General features: G+C 54.6%; 1 protein-coding gene across 3 annotated transcripts; it reads right to left on the bottom strand.

Moving 5' to 3' along the window:
- Positions 1 to 450: 450 nt before the first annotated feature.
- TFAP2C (transcription factor AP-2 gamma) lies at positions 451 to 10,876 on the bottom strand. 3 transcript variants are annotated; one of them, XM_038572656.1, is made up of 7 exons: positions 10,765 to 10,876; positions 7,861 to 8,346; positions 7,694 to 7,745; positions 6,247 to 6,463; positions 5,546 to 5,664; positions 3,119 to 3,263; positions 451 to 2,036 (listed from the first exon to the last, which is right to left on the bottom strand). In XM_038572656.1, the coding sequence occupies exons 1-7, from the start codon at positions 10,864 to 10,866 to the stop codon at positions 1,751 to 1,753; spliced, it is 1,407 nt and encodes a 468-aa protein (XP_038428584.1). In that variant the 5' UTR covers positions 10,867 to 10,876; the 3' UTR covers positions 451 to 1,750. The 3 variants fall into 3 exon arrangements, with proteins under 3 accessions (XP_038428584.1, XP_038428582.1, XP_038428583.1); XM_038572654.1 differs by lacking the exon at positions 10,765 to 10,876 and adding an exon at positions 10,011 to 10,293; XM_038572655.1 differs by lacking the exon at positions 10,765 to 10,876 and adding an exon at positions 8,581 to 8,965.
- Positions 10,877 to 11,076: the final 200 nt, after the last annotated feature.

Genomic DNA, 11,076 nt, shown 5'->3' with positions numbered 1-11,076 from the left:
AGTTTGCAAAGCTTGCATCTGACTGAATGCAAAACTCCTCCTGACGAAATGTCTGCCCGAGGACTACCTACCATCACACCTCATTTCCATTCTCAAAATGCTGCGGTGGCAAGCTGGCCACGTAGTGTTTCTCAAGAGGGTAAAGTTTACGCAAGAGAGGTTACTCCCAAACCATGGACCCTCTCTCTTAGAAGAACCGGTCCTGACAGCCCCAGCGGCCAGAGTTGGGGGGACTGCAAGAAGCTGAGGGTCCCCCCGGGAGTGCAAGGCCCAGTGCAGGGGAGCGGTCTCACAAGGGACAAAATGAAACTTCTGGCTTCCCCCTGGCACCCACCTTGCCCGCTCAGTCCCACGATCTAAGCTGAAGCCAAACCTTAATTTAGTTCTCCCCACTGTCCCACCGTCCTAAGGACTTTAAAAAAAAAAAAAAAAACCAAGTTGTAACCCGACTTTCGCAGCTTCTATGAAGAATACTTTTTTATTATACAGGCATCGTAGACACAATTACTCGGGGACCGTTTACAGCCATTTCCAAGCCTCCATTTCACCCCCACACAGGTACAGCACACGCCACCCCACCCCCGTCTGCCGGTCCTGCATGATGGGGGGACGTGACACAACATTACTGCTTCATGACCAGAGGTTTGTCATTTAAATAGTCATCGGCGGCGTTAAGAACCAACTCAGGATCCTCTTATTTTTGTCATACCCTGTGTACAGAGGAATAAAACCTAAAGAAGTGTTTCAGATTACCCCATCACCTTTAAAAGTCAATATTAAAATTGAATCCCATTTGTCAAAAAAGTCATAAGAAGTGCACCCATATTTACAGACCCCATTAAATTATGCATAAATAAAACCTGTACACTCGACGCACTGTTTCTCAACACACAGAGCCTCCTACGGGATGGGCAGCAAAAACAAAAGAACAACGAACAAAAAAAAAAACCCTTTATGCCTCCCCTTTTCAAGTTTACTCGAAATACCAAGATGTGAAATAAATTATGCAAATAAAGCTTCAGTACCTTAAAGGAACAGGACATTTCAGTCTCTCCATCGATGAGTTAACTCTCAGAATTAAAAAAAAAAAAAGAGAGAGAAAACACGAAATCCTCAGCAGGCTTCATTTCTACAAGTTTCGTAAAACTCAAAAGCCCCCTTTCAACAAGGGGTTTAAAAGCGTGTCAAATACCTCCTATTAAACTAGTTGCTAAGTGGAGAGAATCTTTGCTTCCTACCATCTCTGTAGGATTTGGTGTCTGAAGAAGCCAGATAAATATTTTTAGATAAATATTTAGTGGAGACAAAAAGCCAGCCATCACCTTAACACTGCAAAGTTACTGTTGATCTGAATCGCATCAATGTGACATTTCAACAGCTACGTGTGTGGGTTTTCTCGTGAGCCCAGGGAATTTATTTAAAAGGTTCTAAAACTTGTAGCACCACTTTCAGAGAAAAGAATGGGGTTCAAAAGAATAAAATAAGCTTAATGAATAAAGAACCAGTACTTGTCACCTTCCGATAACTTGTCCAGACTTAAGGAGACACACACACTTCAGCGCTAGAGAAGTAACACTAAGGAATCCAGGAGGGCACGTAAAAGATCCAGAAACGAGTGGAGGCCTTTTTAATGGGAAGGCGGGTAACAAACTGTCCCCGGCAAAAGGGGTTCCCAGTCTGTCCGGGTGGAGAATGACTGTGGAGTCCATTTCCTTCGACACTCTTCAGCCCTCGGCCTCACGCCCGTACTTCATTTTCTGTGCTTCTCCATTTTCTCCAGGGTTTTGCTGGAATCAGCTGGACTCTGGTCTCCAGGATTCATATAGGATTTGTCTATGACTATCAGGGCTTCTTTTATGTAGTTCTGCACAGCAGACACAGCGGCACAGATGGCCTGGCTGCCAAACCCGTGGGTAATCAGGCTGAAATGAGACAAGCAGTTCTGTATGTTCGTCTCCAAGACCGGGGTGGGCCGGTTGTTCCCGTTGGGGGTTCGGTCTTGATTGAGAAGGTCTGTGAATTCTTTACACACCTGCCTGTGAGGACAGTCAACACACATATCTGTGAGCTCAGTCTAGCTCTTGACAGGTAAAGAGGACAAAGCCAAATCACCCCGAGGCTGCCACCCAGGAGCAATCAGAACCCCAGGCCTGCACACGCCAAAGCAACTGCTGCACTTAGCACCTATTATGTGCTAGGCCCTGAGCTAAACTCTTTGCAAGCACTATCTTCTTTAATCCTCAGAGCAATTAGAAAAGATAACAGGATTAACCCCAGTCAAAGGGCCAAGGTCACCAGGACTAGTGCTAGAGGTGGGTCCAGGCGGTTACAATGCACAGCCATTTATTTTGGGGACGGCCTGGGGACCCAGACACCAATTTCTTCAAGAACCCTGAGAAGCCCCAGCTCCCTGAAAGTCACTGTTTCTACCAGCCAGTTCACTCTGCATCCTTTTGCTACTTTTCCTAACTGGACTACCTCTGCCTCGTTGACCATAATTTTAAAACCAATTTACTGAGAAATCCTGCAGCTGCATTAAGTCCGGTTGGAGACAGTTTGCCCACAAATCCAACCGGATCGTTACATTTAAAAAAAACAACAATAAGAAGGTCTTGTTATTAGGAGGCAGAAGGCACCCAATCTTGACTGGATGTGACAAAACAAAATTGTTCAACACATTCCTGTAAGATCAGGAAACACGGTGACTGAAAGGGTAGTTTAACTATTTTTAGCCAAATAACTGAGCAGCTCCAAAAACACTCATTACTGAGCAATATATTCAAAGAAAGCCCCCCTTGCCAGTTCCTTTAGCTGAACACCTTTGCTTACTGAGCATTTCTTTCTTGAGAAGCAGGGGCTGCACAGGGCATCCCCCACCTCCACCATCAAGTTCAAGATCAGAGCACCCAGCCATCAAAGTCAAGTCTGGGGGCAGCCTGGGTGGCTCAGCGGTTTAGCGCCGCCTTCGGCCCAGGGTGTGATCCTGGGGACCCGGGTTCGAGTCCCGCTTTGGGCTCCCTGTATGGAGCCTGCTTCTCCCTCTCTGCCTCTTTCTGTGTCTCTCATAAATAAATAAATAAAATTAAAAAAAAAAAAAAAGCCAAGTCTGGATACTCACTGTGCAGCCAACAGCATGTTCTTCCTAGAGGTCATCTCATTCCGCCCTCCAAGATGAGGTCTCGTGAGATATTCAGCCACTGGTTTACTAGGAAATTCTGCTTCACAGACATATGCAAAATCCCGAGCCAAATGAACAGCCTCACCTAGGATAATCAGCAGTGGCAGCAGGTTTAGAGGAGGTCTGTGGCCACCCCACCCCGGTAAACCTCTCTTTCCTCCTTTTCTAACCCGGATGGTCCACTAGTGACTTGGCATTTTAAAATGAAATCACATACAGGACATGTGGGTGGCTCAGTAGGTTAGGAGCCTGCCTTCAAGCTCAGCTCATGATCTCGGAGGCCCGCCCAGAATGAGATCAAACCCACATCCGGCTCCCCGCTCAGCAAGGGGTCTGCTTCTCCCTCTCTCTGGCCCTGCTCCCTGGCTCCTTCTCTCAAATAAAATCTTTTTAAAAAGTAAATAAATAAAATGAAATCACACACAGGAAAAACAATCCAGTGGGCAAATAAAACTAACTTCCCAGGTATTTCAGTGGTTTTGGTCCTTTGGGGGGGTGGGGGGAGACCAAAAATTTTCAGTGCCCTGGAATAATGCTAACCAGCCTTGGACCCTCAAAATTAGATCCTTGAGACACACTCATGCTTCCTCTCAATAACACAAGCTATCATTGTGGAGAAGTAGGGAAAATTTTAAAGTCGAGCACACTGGACAAAAGCCACATGGTCACTTCTTTAAGAAACTGACAGGGGCACCTGGGTACCTCAGTGGTTGAGCGTCTGCCTTTGGCTCAGGTTGTGATCCGGGGGTCCTGGGATTGAGTCCCACATCGGGCTCTCTGCCCCACCCCTCCCAGCAGGGAGCCTGTTTCTCCCTCTGCCTGTCTCTCTGCCACTCTCTCTCTGTCTCATTAAAAAATAAATAAAAAAATTTTTGAAAGACGTGACAAAGTCTTTGATGGAGAACCTTCTTTTTAAAACCAGAGTGCCCCGTTGCTGAAGTAGGCAAGTCCCTGCGAGGTTTCTTTTCACAAAGAAAGGCAGGGCTGCGTTTCCACTAGAAATGTTCAAGAGTCCAACTCCCAAATCTGGACTACCCACCCTCTTTTGTCCAAATCACTGGGGGATGGATCACAGAGGGAGAGAAAAACCAACGGGACTCATCCCCGCCCGAGATGCCCGGTCCTGGCTCCACGGTGCCAAGGCTGGCAGGAGCTTTCCAGAAACCCAGATAGTGGCACCCCCGCCCCCCCCACCTCCCCTCCACTTGCCTCCCAGCCTTACAACTAAATCAGAATCTGAGAACCATTGTTCTGACACACACTTTCTTATTCAAGCACCTCAAGCCCCGGCCAGAAAGAAAGAAAACCTCGCGGAGCCACATTTATGCGCCACGCACGCAGAACCCACCATTCTCCATGCGGGGCAGCTGTGCTCCAACAGGCAGCTAACAGGCAGCTCCTTTCTCCTCGCCCTGACCCCCAAAGACACTCGTAAAAAGGTAGAGGAGGACTTTGCCAAGTCTCTTTCAGCACGCAGGAGCACCATTAGACCGGGGACAGAAAGTGTTCAAAAGATGGCCTGGCCACCAGGCGACCACCCCCCATTGGCTCCCCTGGGGGCCCGAAGAGAGCCCAGCGCCCCGCTGATTGGGCGAGGGGCTGCTCCAGGCTTCAGGGTAAGCCTCTCCGTGTCCCACTCCCATTTCCCCGGGCCCAGCAACAATGAACTGGTTTTTGAAAAAAAAAATTATTTCACTTTTCCCTGACACCCCCCTCCCCGCCCCCACTTATTTTTAAAGGCTGTAATTGCATTCTTGGCTCCCTTCCAGATTGGGGGTACAGGCCCATTCAGTAAACCAAAATGTTACATCCTACTATTTTAGGACGGGGGAGAGGGGCCCCACTAATTTTTTTTTCCTCCATGCGGGAAATGAACAAAGGGCTTGTGAATTGGCTTCTTCCCACCGTCCACAAGGGCTTTTCTCTTTACTGACCACAATCCTGATAGATCCCCCGGCGACCCAAGCTAGAAATGGTGCCTCTTCCCACCAAAGCAGAACCAGTTTTTTTAAAGGTGTAGGAGCTGATCCATGCATCTTTCAAAAATCCGTTTACTTCGAGGAAACGTCCCAACACCCTAACAGTAGGGGTTCTTAGGTTAGGGAAACCAGTTTCTTTTTTAACAATGATTTTTCTGGAGAACCCAGAACAGGATACTTAAGCAGTCGGATGTTTAAATGTTAACTCATTTGATAAAATTACTGTGATTCATGACAATGAGCTCAGGACAACTCAACCTCACGTCTATTTGTGACAGAGCCAGAGCCATTTTCTTTTAAGCTTTTCTTCGGGGAAAGCAGTAACGACACAAACGACATGGCACAAACAAATAAAAACACCATAAAACAAAAGCAAAACTCCACTGACCTTCTACTAAGGACGTCAGGAGGGTGACATGAGCAGCTTTCCGCCTCCCGGCTGGGAGATTCAACCCAATTTTGTCCAACTTCTCCCGCAAGGACCGGCCTCCATTTTTAGATTTGGCTCTGAGCAAAAGAAAGTGAACTTTAGCTCTTCTCAAGAAAGCACCCTCTTAAAATCCTACAGTCCTAAAGTACTGCTATCAAATCTACATGATGTGGATCATAATCAAGTGATACAGGGAGTCCTGTGATTAATGCCTGGAAAGTTCAGAAATCTTAACATCACCAACACCTTTCTCCCCACCCCACCCCACCCCACCCCCCCCCCGTCATATAACATTGCAAATTGTTCTGGGGCAGATATATTTTCACTTAAAAAAAAAAAACAAAACTGTAGCTAATAGCCCCTCCCCAAAAAAACTCCCTCAGGGAACAAAACCCAAGGAGCTCCTCTACCCCTAATAGGGATGCCACCACCCTACACACAACCAAATTCTAAGCAAATGATAATTTGTGAGCGCTGTTTTAGCACTTCCTTCTACATCTGGCACTTTCTAAAACAGAAGGAATGTACTAAAACTCTAAGCCGATTAGAATTCAGTGTTAAGTATAAAAGTTACATAAATGTTAAAAATACCTCCGGGGTTTTTATGTTATTCACCTTCCACCACCCAACCACCGTGGCCGGAGTGTGTCCCCATGTACCTTCTGAGAACACCTCCCAGTAATGAGGCATTTAAGCACTCAGGCGGGGACAATCGCCTCTGGACCTCAGCGACTGTCACTTTGTATTTAGACGTAGAGCTGAGGAGGGACAATCTTCCAGGGACGGAGCAGAAGACCTCGCTGGGATTCATCACAGCCCCCACCAGTTCCTTCTGACAAGGGAGACTCAGGGGGTTCTTGGTCATTGAAATAGGACCTGCGAATGAAGAGCAAAAGTGGCAATCACAGAGAGCTGCGTTTAGGAAAAAGGGATCTTTTCAAACCACTCACCGAAGCCCCAAGAGCTCTGTAAGCAAAGAACGCTGCATGTTGGGCTATGTAAATTGCAAGCAGATTTTTTTTAAGTCATATTCTTCAAAGATAATCGAATCTGAAATTCACAAGTTAACACCTTGCAGAGCTAATTAGTCACGACCCCAAGCATGGAGGGTTTTCATTTTCGAGCCACTGTTAAAATCTGTTTAATTAGAACATTTGTTTTCGAAAGACTGCTTCAATCCTAAATAAATGGGCTTTTTTTTTTTTTCTTCCTCACTCAACAACGGAACAACCAAAATCACGGGACACATTCAGATCCTTTGCCGAAACCTTTCAGTGCAACTGATCACGGTAAATTACAAAATACAAACGAACCTGTTCTGTTACAAGCTTCCTGGGAAATCCAGTTTACTTTCTGAGTTTTTCTTCAAAATCCATTTCCCAATTGATTTCAAGCAGTTTAGTTTCCTAGTGGCGGACGACCCACCCTACCTACCTTTTATCTAAAACTACTTGATTTCCAGAACAGCTCCACCGGTAATCCAGTCAGTTGCAACTTAATTTCATCAGACACTCACCAAGTGATCCCATTTTCTAATCCCCTCCCCCACTACCCTGCATAAACCCGACCTCTGGCAGATTATCCCACCCTGATCCTTTCTCCGCTGTATTATTATTTGGTAGGCCGGAACAGTTTCAAAACCTTTTCCAGCATGTCAGAATTAAGGATCTTCACCATATGCATATTTGAAACGGGAAACAGAATCACATCCGTTCATTCAACAACTGTCACCCAATCGACCACCCAACTAAGGCAAGGGTGTGTTTTTTTCTTCCCCAAAATTAAATCACCGCGTTCTCACTCTGGAAGACTAACACTGTAAACACCATGCAAGTCAAAGGATCATATTCCCGGAGAGAATTATCTGGAGTAACAAATCCCAATTAATCTCTTGTGACAGTTCTTAAAGAGTTTTTTTTTTTTACCATCATCCTTTCTCATTTAGTTCAGAAAAAAAGATCTCTTCCTACTCCCCAAAACCTACCTTTCTCCAGCCGGGGTCAGTCACTTCCCCACCACCAATGTCCCAAGCCAGCCGCCACATGCCCTCACTTCACCGGGTTATGTGAGGCCCGGGGAGGAGAAAAGTTTGCTCTCACTACGTACCTTTGCGAATAACAGTCTGGTCGTGCAGGAGCAAGTGCTGGTCGTCAACATTCTAGGGAAGAAAAGACAAAGTCTCCCTTGAGTTCGGGGAGCCTGGGCGAGGGGTAGGAGAAGCTAGGGGGCGACCAGGTCCGGGCAGGAGGGGCAAGAGCCCAGGCGCCGCTCACCTGCACCTCCTCCATCTGGTGAGCCATGTCGTGGAGTCCCAGGTTCTCGGCCAGGCCCGCGGCATCCAGGGCGTGCGCGTGGGGCAACAGCAGGTCGGAGCGGCGGTAGGCATCCCTGCGGGCACTCATGGCACCACCCTCCAGCCCGGAGAGGTGGGGGAGCAGGCCGGCGGGGCGCCCGTGGTGCGAGGGCAGGCCAGCCCCCTCCTGGCCCTGGCGGCCCGGCCAGGCCTGCTGCTGGCTGCCGGTGGGCGCCGGCTGGTGCAGGGGGTTGATGGCAGCGGCGTAAGCTTCGCCCAGGTGCGAGTAGGGGTCGGCCGACTGCGAGTAGGCCAGCTGCTGGTAGGGCGGTGGAAAGTAGGGCGGGGGCTGGTATTCGGCGACTCCAGTATGGGAGAGGGGTGGCGCGGGGCTGTAGAGGTGCTGCCCGGCGGAGGAGAGGTGGGGGAGGCGCGGGTTCCCATTGCTGCTCGCGTCGTGGCGATCCTGGGAGAGAGAGGCAGAGACCCCCGCTAGTACGAAACCCCGCTACAGCGAAGTGGCCGCAGGGGCTGCGCTGGGCCGTGCGCCCCCGGGGGTGAGGGGACGACCCACCGCACCGGCCGGGACCCGGCCCGCGGGGCCTGCCCTCCGGCCGCAGGGCTCCCGGGGACAAAGCGCCCCGGGGGGGTTCGCTGCAAACCGCGAGTCAACGGAGGAAGCAAAGAGACTTCGAAGAACCTGGGGGAACGCGTCCTCCACGGCCGGCGGCGAAGGCCGGGGCCCTGCGATGCCCGAGGCGGCCCGAAGCGCCAAGTCCGAACCCCAGGCCTTGGGCCAGGCCGAGCCCAGGTCCGGGGCGGGCGAGGAGATCGGCAGGCGGTGACCTCGGGGCGGAGGCCGCTCGCTCACCAGCCCGCACATGGTGGCGCCAGACGAAAGGCCGCGGCGCCGCCGCAAGCGCGGATAAAGCGCACAAAGCGGGAAGTGCGCATCTTCCACGCCCCAGGGACCCTCCCCTTCCACGCCCTCAGGACAAAGACCTCCGGGCGAGCGACGCTCCCCAGCAGGCCCGCCGCCCGGCGCCGCCCGAGCAACGTGGGAAGAAGGCGCGCGCCGCGGCCTGGGCCGCCCTCCCTGCTGGCTGCGTCCCGACCCGGAGAGACCGCGAGGGAGGCCGCCCTGCCCGGCCGCGGCCCGCGCGCGTCCCCGCCAGTCGGGGTCCCGGGGTGGGTGGGGTGGGGGCGGGGATGGAGGACCCCGACTACCGGGCAGCCTTGCCTGCGCGCGTCCCGAGCCCCAAGGCCTGTCCGACTTAATTCTTAAAAGACCGGTCTCCCCGGGTTCCAGGGGGTCACAGGGGTAGCAGGGAACCGGGAGCCACATGGCACCGTCGCCCCCTAGCGGAAGTGCCCGCCCGGCCGGCCGGCAGGGCAGCCCCCGGAGCTCCCGCGCCCCCCGGCCCCGGCCCCGGCCCCGGCCCCGGCCCCGCTCCGCCCGCGCCCCGGCGCACGCCTCCCGCCGCCCGCGTCTTCCTCTTCCCGCTCGCCGCCTCCCTCCCTCCCACTCCGAAACTCTAGCTCAACCTGTCCGACTGGCTGGAGCACTCCGGGCGCTTGCGGCCCCGTCTGGCCTCGGGGGCCCCCCCGCCGGCGCTCCCCAGCCCCCACTTCTCCTAAAAGCCAAACTTCGGGGTTTTTTTTCTTTTTTTTTTTTTTTTTTTTTCTGGCTTCCCCTAGGACTTAGCGGGGCAGGTGACAAGCCCGCCTCGGAGGACACCGCAAAGGTGTCGCCGGCAGGTCGCCGCGTCCGACCCCTTTGGACGGAGACATCGTGCGTAAAAGCCACGTCTGAGGCTTGCAGACGGGGCGCCCTTCCGAGAACAGGGGAAGGAGCTGCTTTGCTTCGCGAGGAACCGACCGGTAAGCCTGGCGGGTGCATCTGCCGGCCTCTTCCAGGCCCTGCTCCCGAGGGTGGAGGGTCAGGGGAAGGCCGGATTCAGGAAGGGAGCCCCGAGGAGCCGGGGGGCGTCCGGAGCGGGGGACCCCGTCCCCTCGCGGGGCGCAGGCGGGAGCCCGCAGGCGGCCCCCGCGCCTCCGTCCGGACCCGGGGCCCCCGCCTCCCGGGCTGCCCTCGGGCGGGGCCAGGCTGCGCCCCTGCGCCCAGCTCACCTCGCAGTCCTCTTCATACTTGACATTATCGGTTATTTTCCACAACATGGCGTCCGGCGTCCCCCAAAACAGCCGCCAGTTAAATCCAGGCTCCCCCCACCCCCCGAGCGGTAAATCCAAAATGGGGGTCACGGTGGCCAGGCGCCTGCCGCCGCCCCCGCCACGCGAGGGCCTCGCTGTCGCGGTCACCGGACGCGCATCGGCGGCTCTGCGAGCGGAGATGCTGGCGCCGCGCGTGGACCAGCCGCTGCCGGGGACCCGGGGAGCCGCGCCCGCACTGTGCGTCCCGGCAATAGCCGGGGGACCCGGGCGCCTTAATGAGAAGGAAATTATCATAACTCCTCCCCGGGGGCCGGCACCGAGGCCCGGGCGCCGGGCGGGGCGGCCCCCAGCCAGTCCCAGCCTAGCTCCGCCCTGCACCTCGGCGGGGCGCCGCGCGCACCACTGCGCTGCGGGGGGCGAGGAGCGGAGCGCGTGGGCGGCCCGCGGCTGACAGCCGGCACCCGAGGTCGGGGTGCCCCGGCGCGCCCGCGTCACCCAGCCCCGACACACACCCCCCCGAGGCCGCCGGGGCTGGGGCCGGGGCTCCAAATCCCTAAGAGCCCCCCGCGCGCCCCGCCCCCGCTTTTTCCGAGCGCGCCTTCCCCCATCCTCCAAAAGACGTGGTCACCTGGACCTAAGAGACCCCGCGTTCGGGTAGCTCAACGGCGGGGGCCTCCGCATCTCCTAAAATGCCCCCATCCCACCCACTCACGGAGACTTCAGCTTTGAAGGCTGGGATCCCGCGGCGCGAGCCCCAATCCCTCCGCAGACGCCTCCCCTCCCCGGCCTCGCCCGGGTCGGAGCGCCGGCCCATTCCTCCGAGGGGCTGGCGGAGGGAAGGCCTCCTGGGGAGGCGGCCCCCCGCGCGCCGCGCAGCGGCCCGGCCTCCGCCAGCCGCCGAGTCTGGGGCTCCCGCGTCTGGCCCCGTCGCCCGAAGCTGCCGCTCCGCCGCTGCCTGCGGCCGGGGGTCCCCCGCGCGCCCTCGCCCGGCCCGGCCCCGCCCGGCCGCGCCCGGCCCCGCGCC

This window comes from Canis lupus, chromosome 24 (genome assembly GCF_011100685.1).
Source record: "Canis lupus familiaris isolate Mischka breed German Shepherd chromosome 24, alternate assembly UU_Cfam_GSD_1.0, whole genome shotgun sequence".
Classification (NCBI taxonomy): domain Eukaryota; kingdom Metazoa; phylum Chordata; class Mammalia; order Carnivora; family Canidae; genus Canis; species Canis lupus.
Note: the sequence above shows the minus strand (reverse complement) of the source record. Positions and strands in the feature narration are given on the sequence as shown.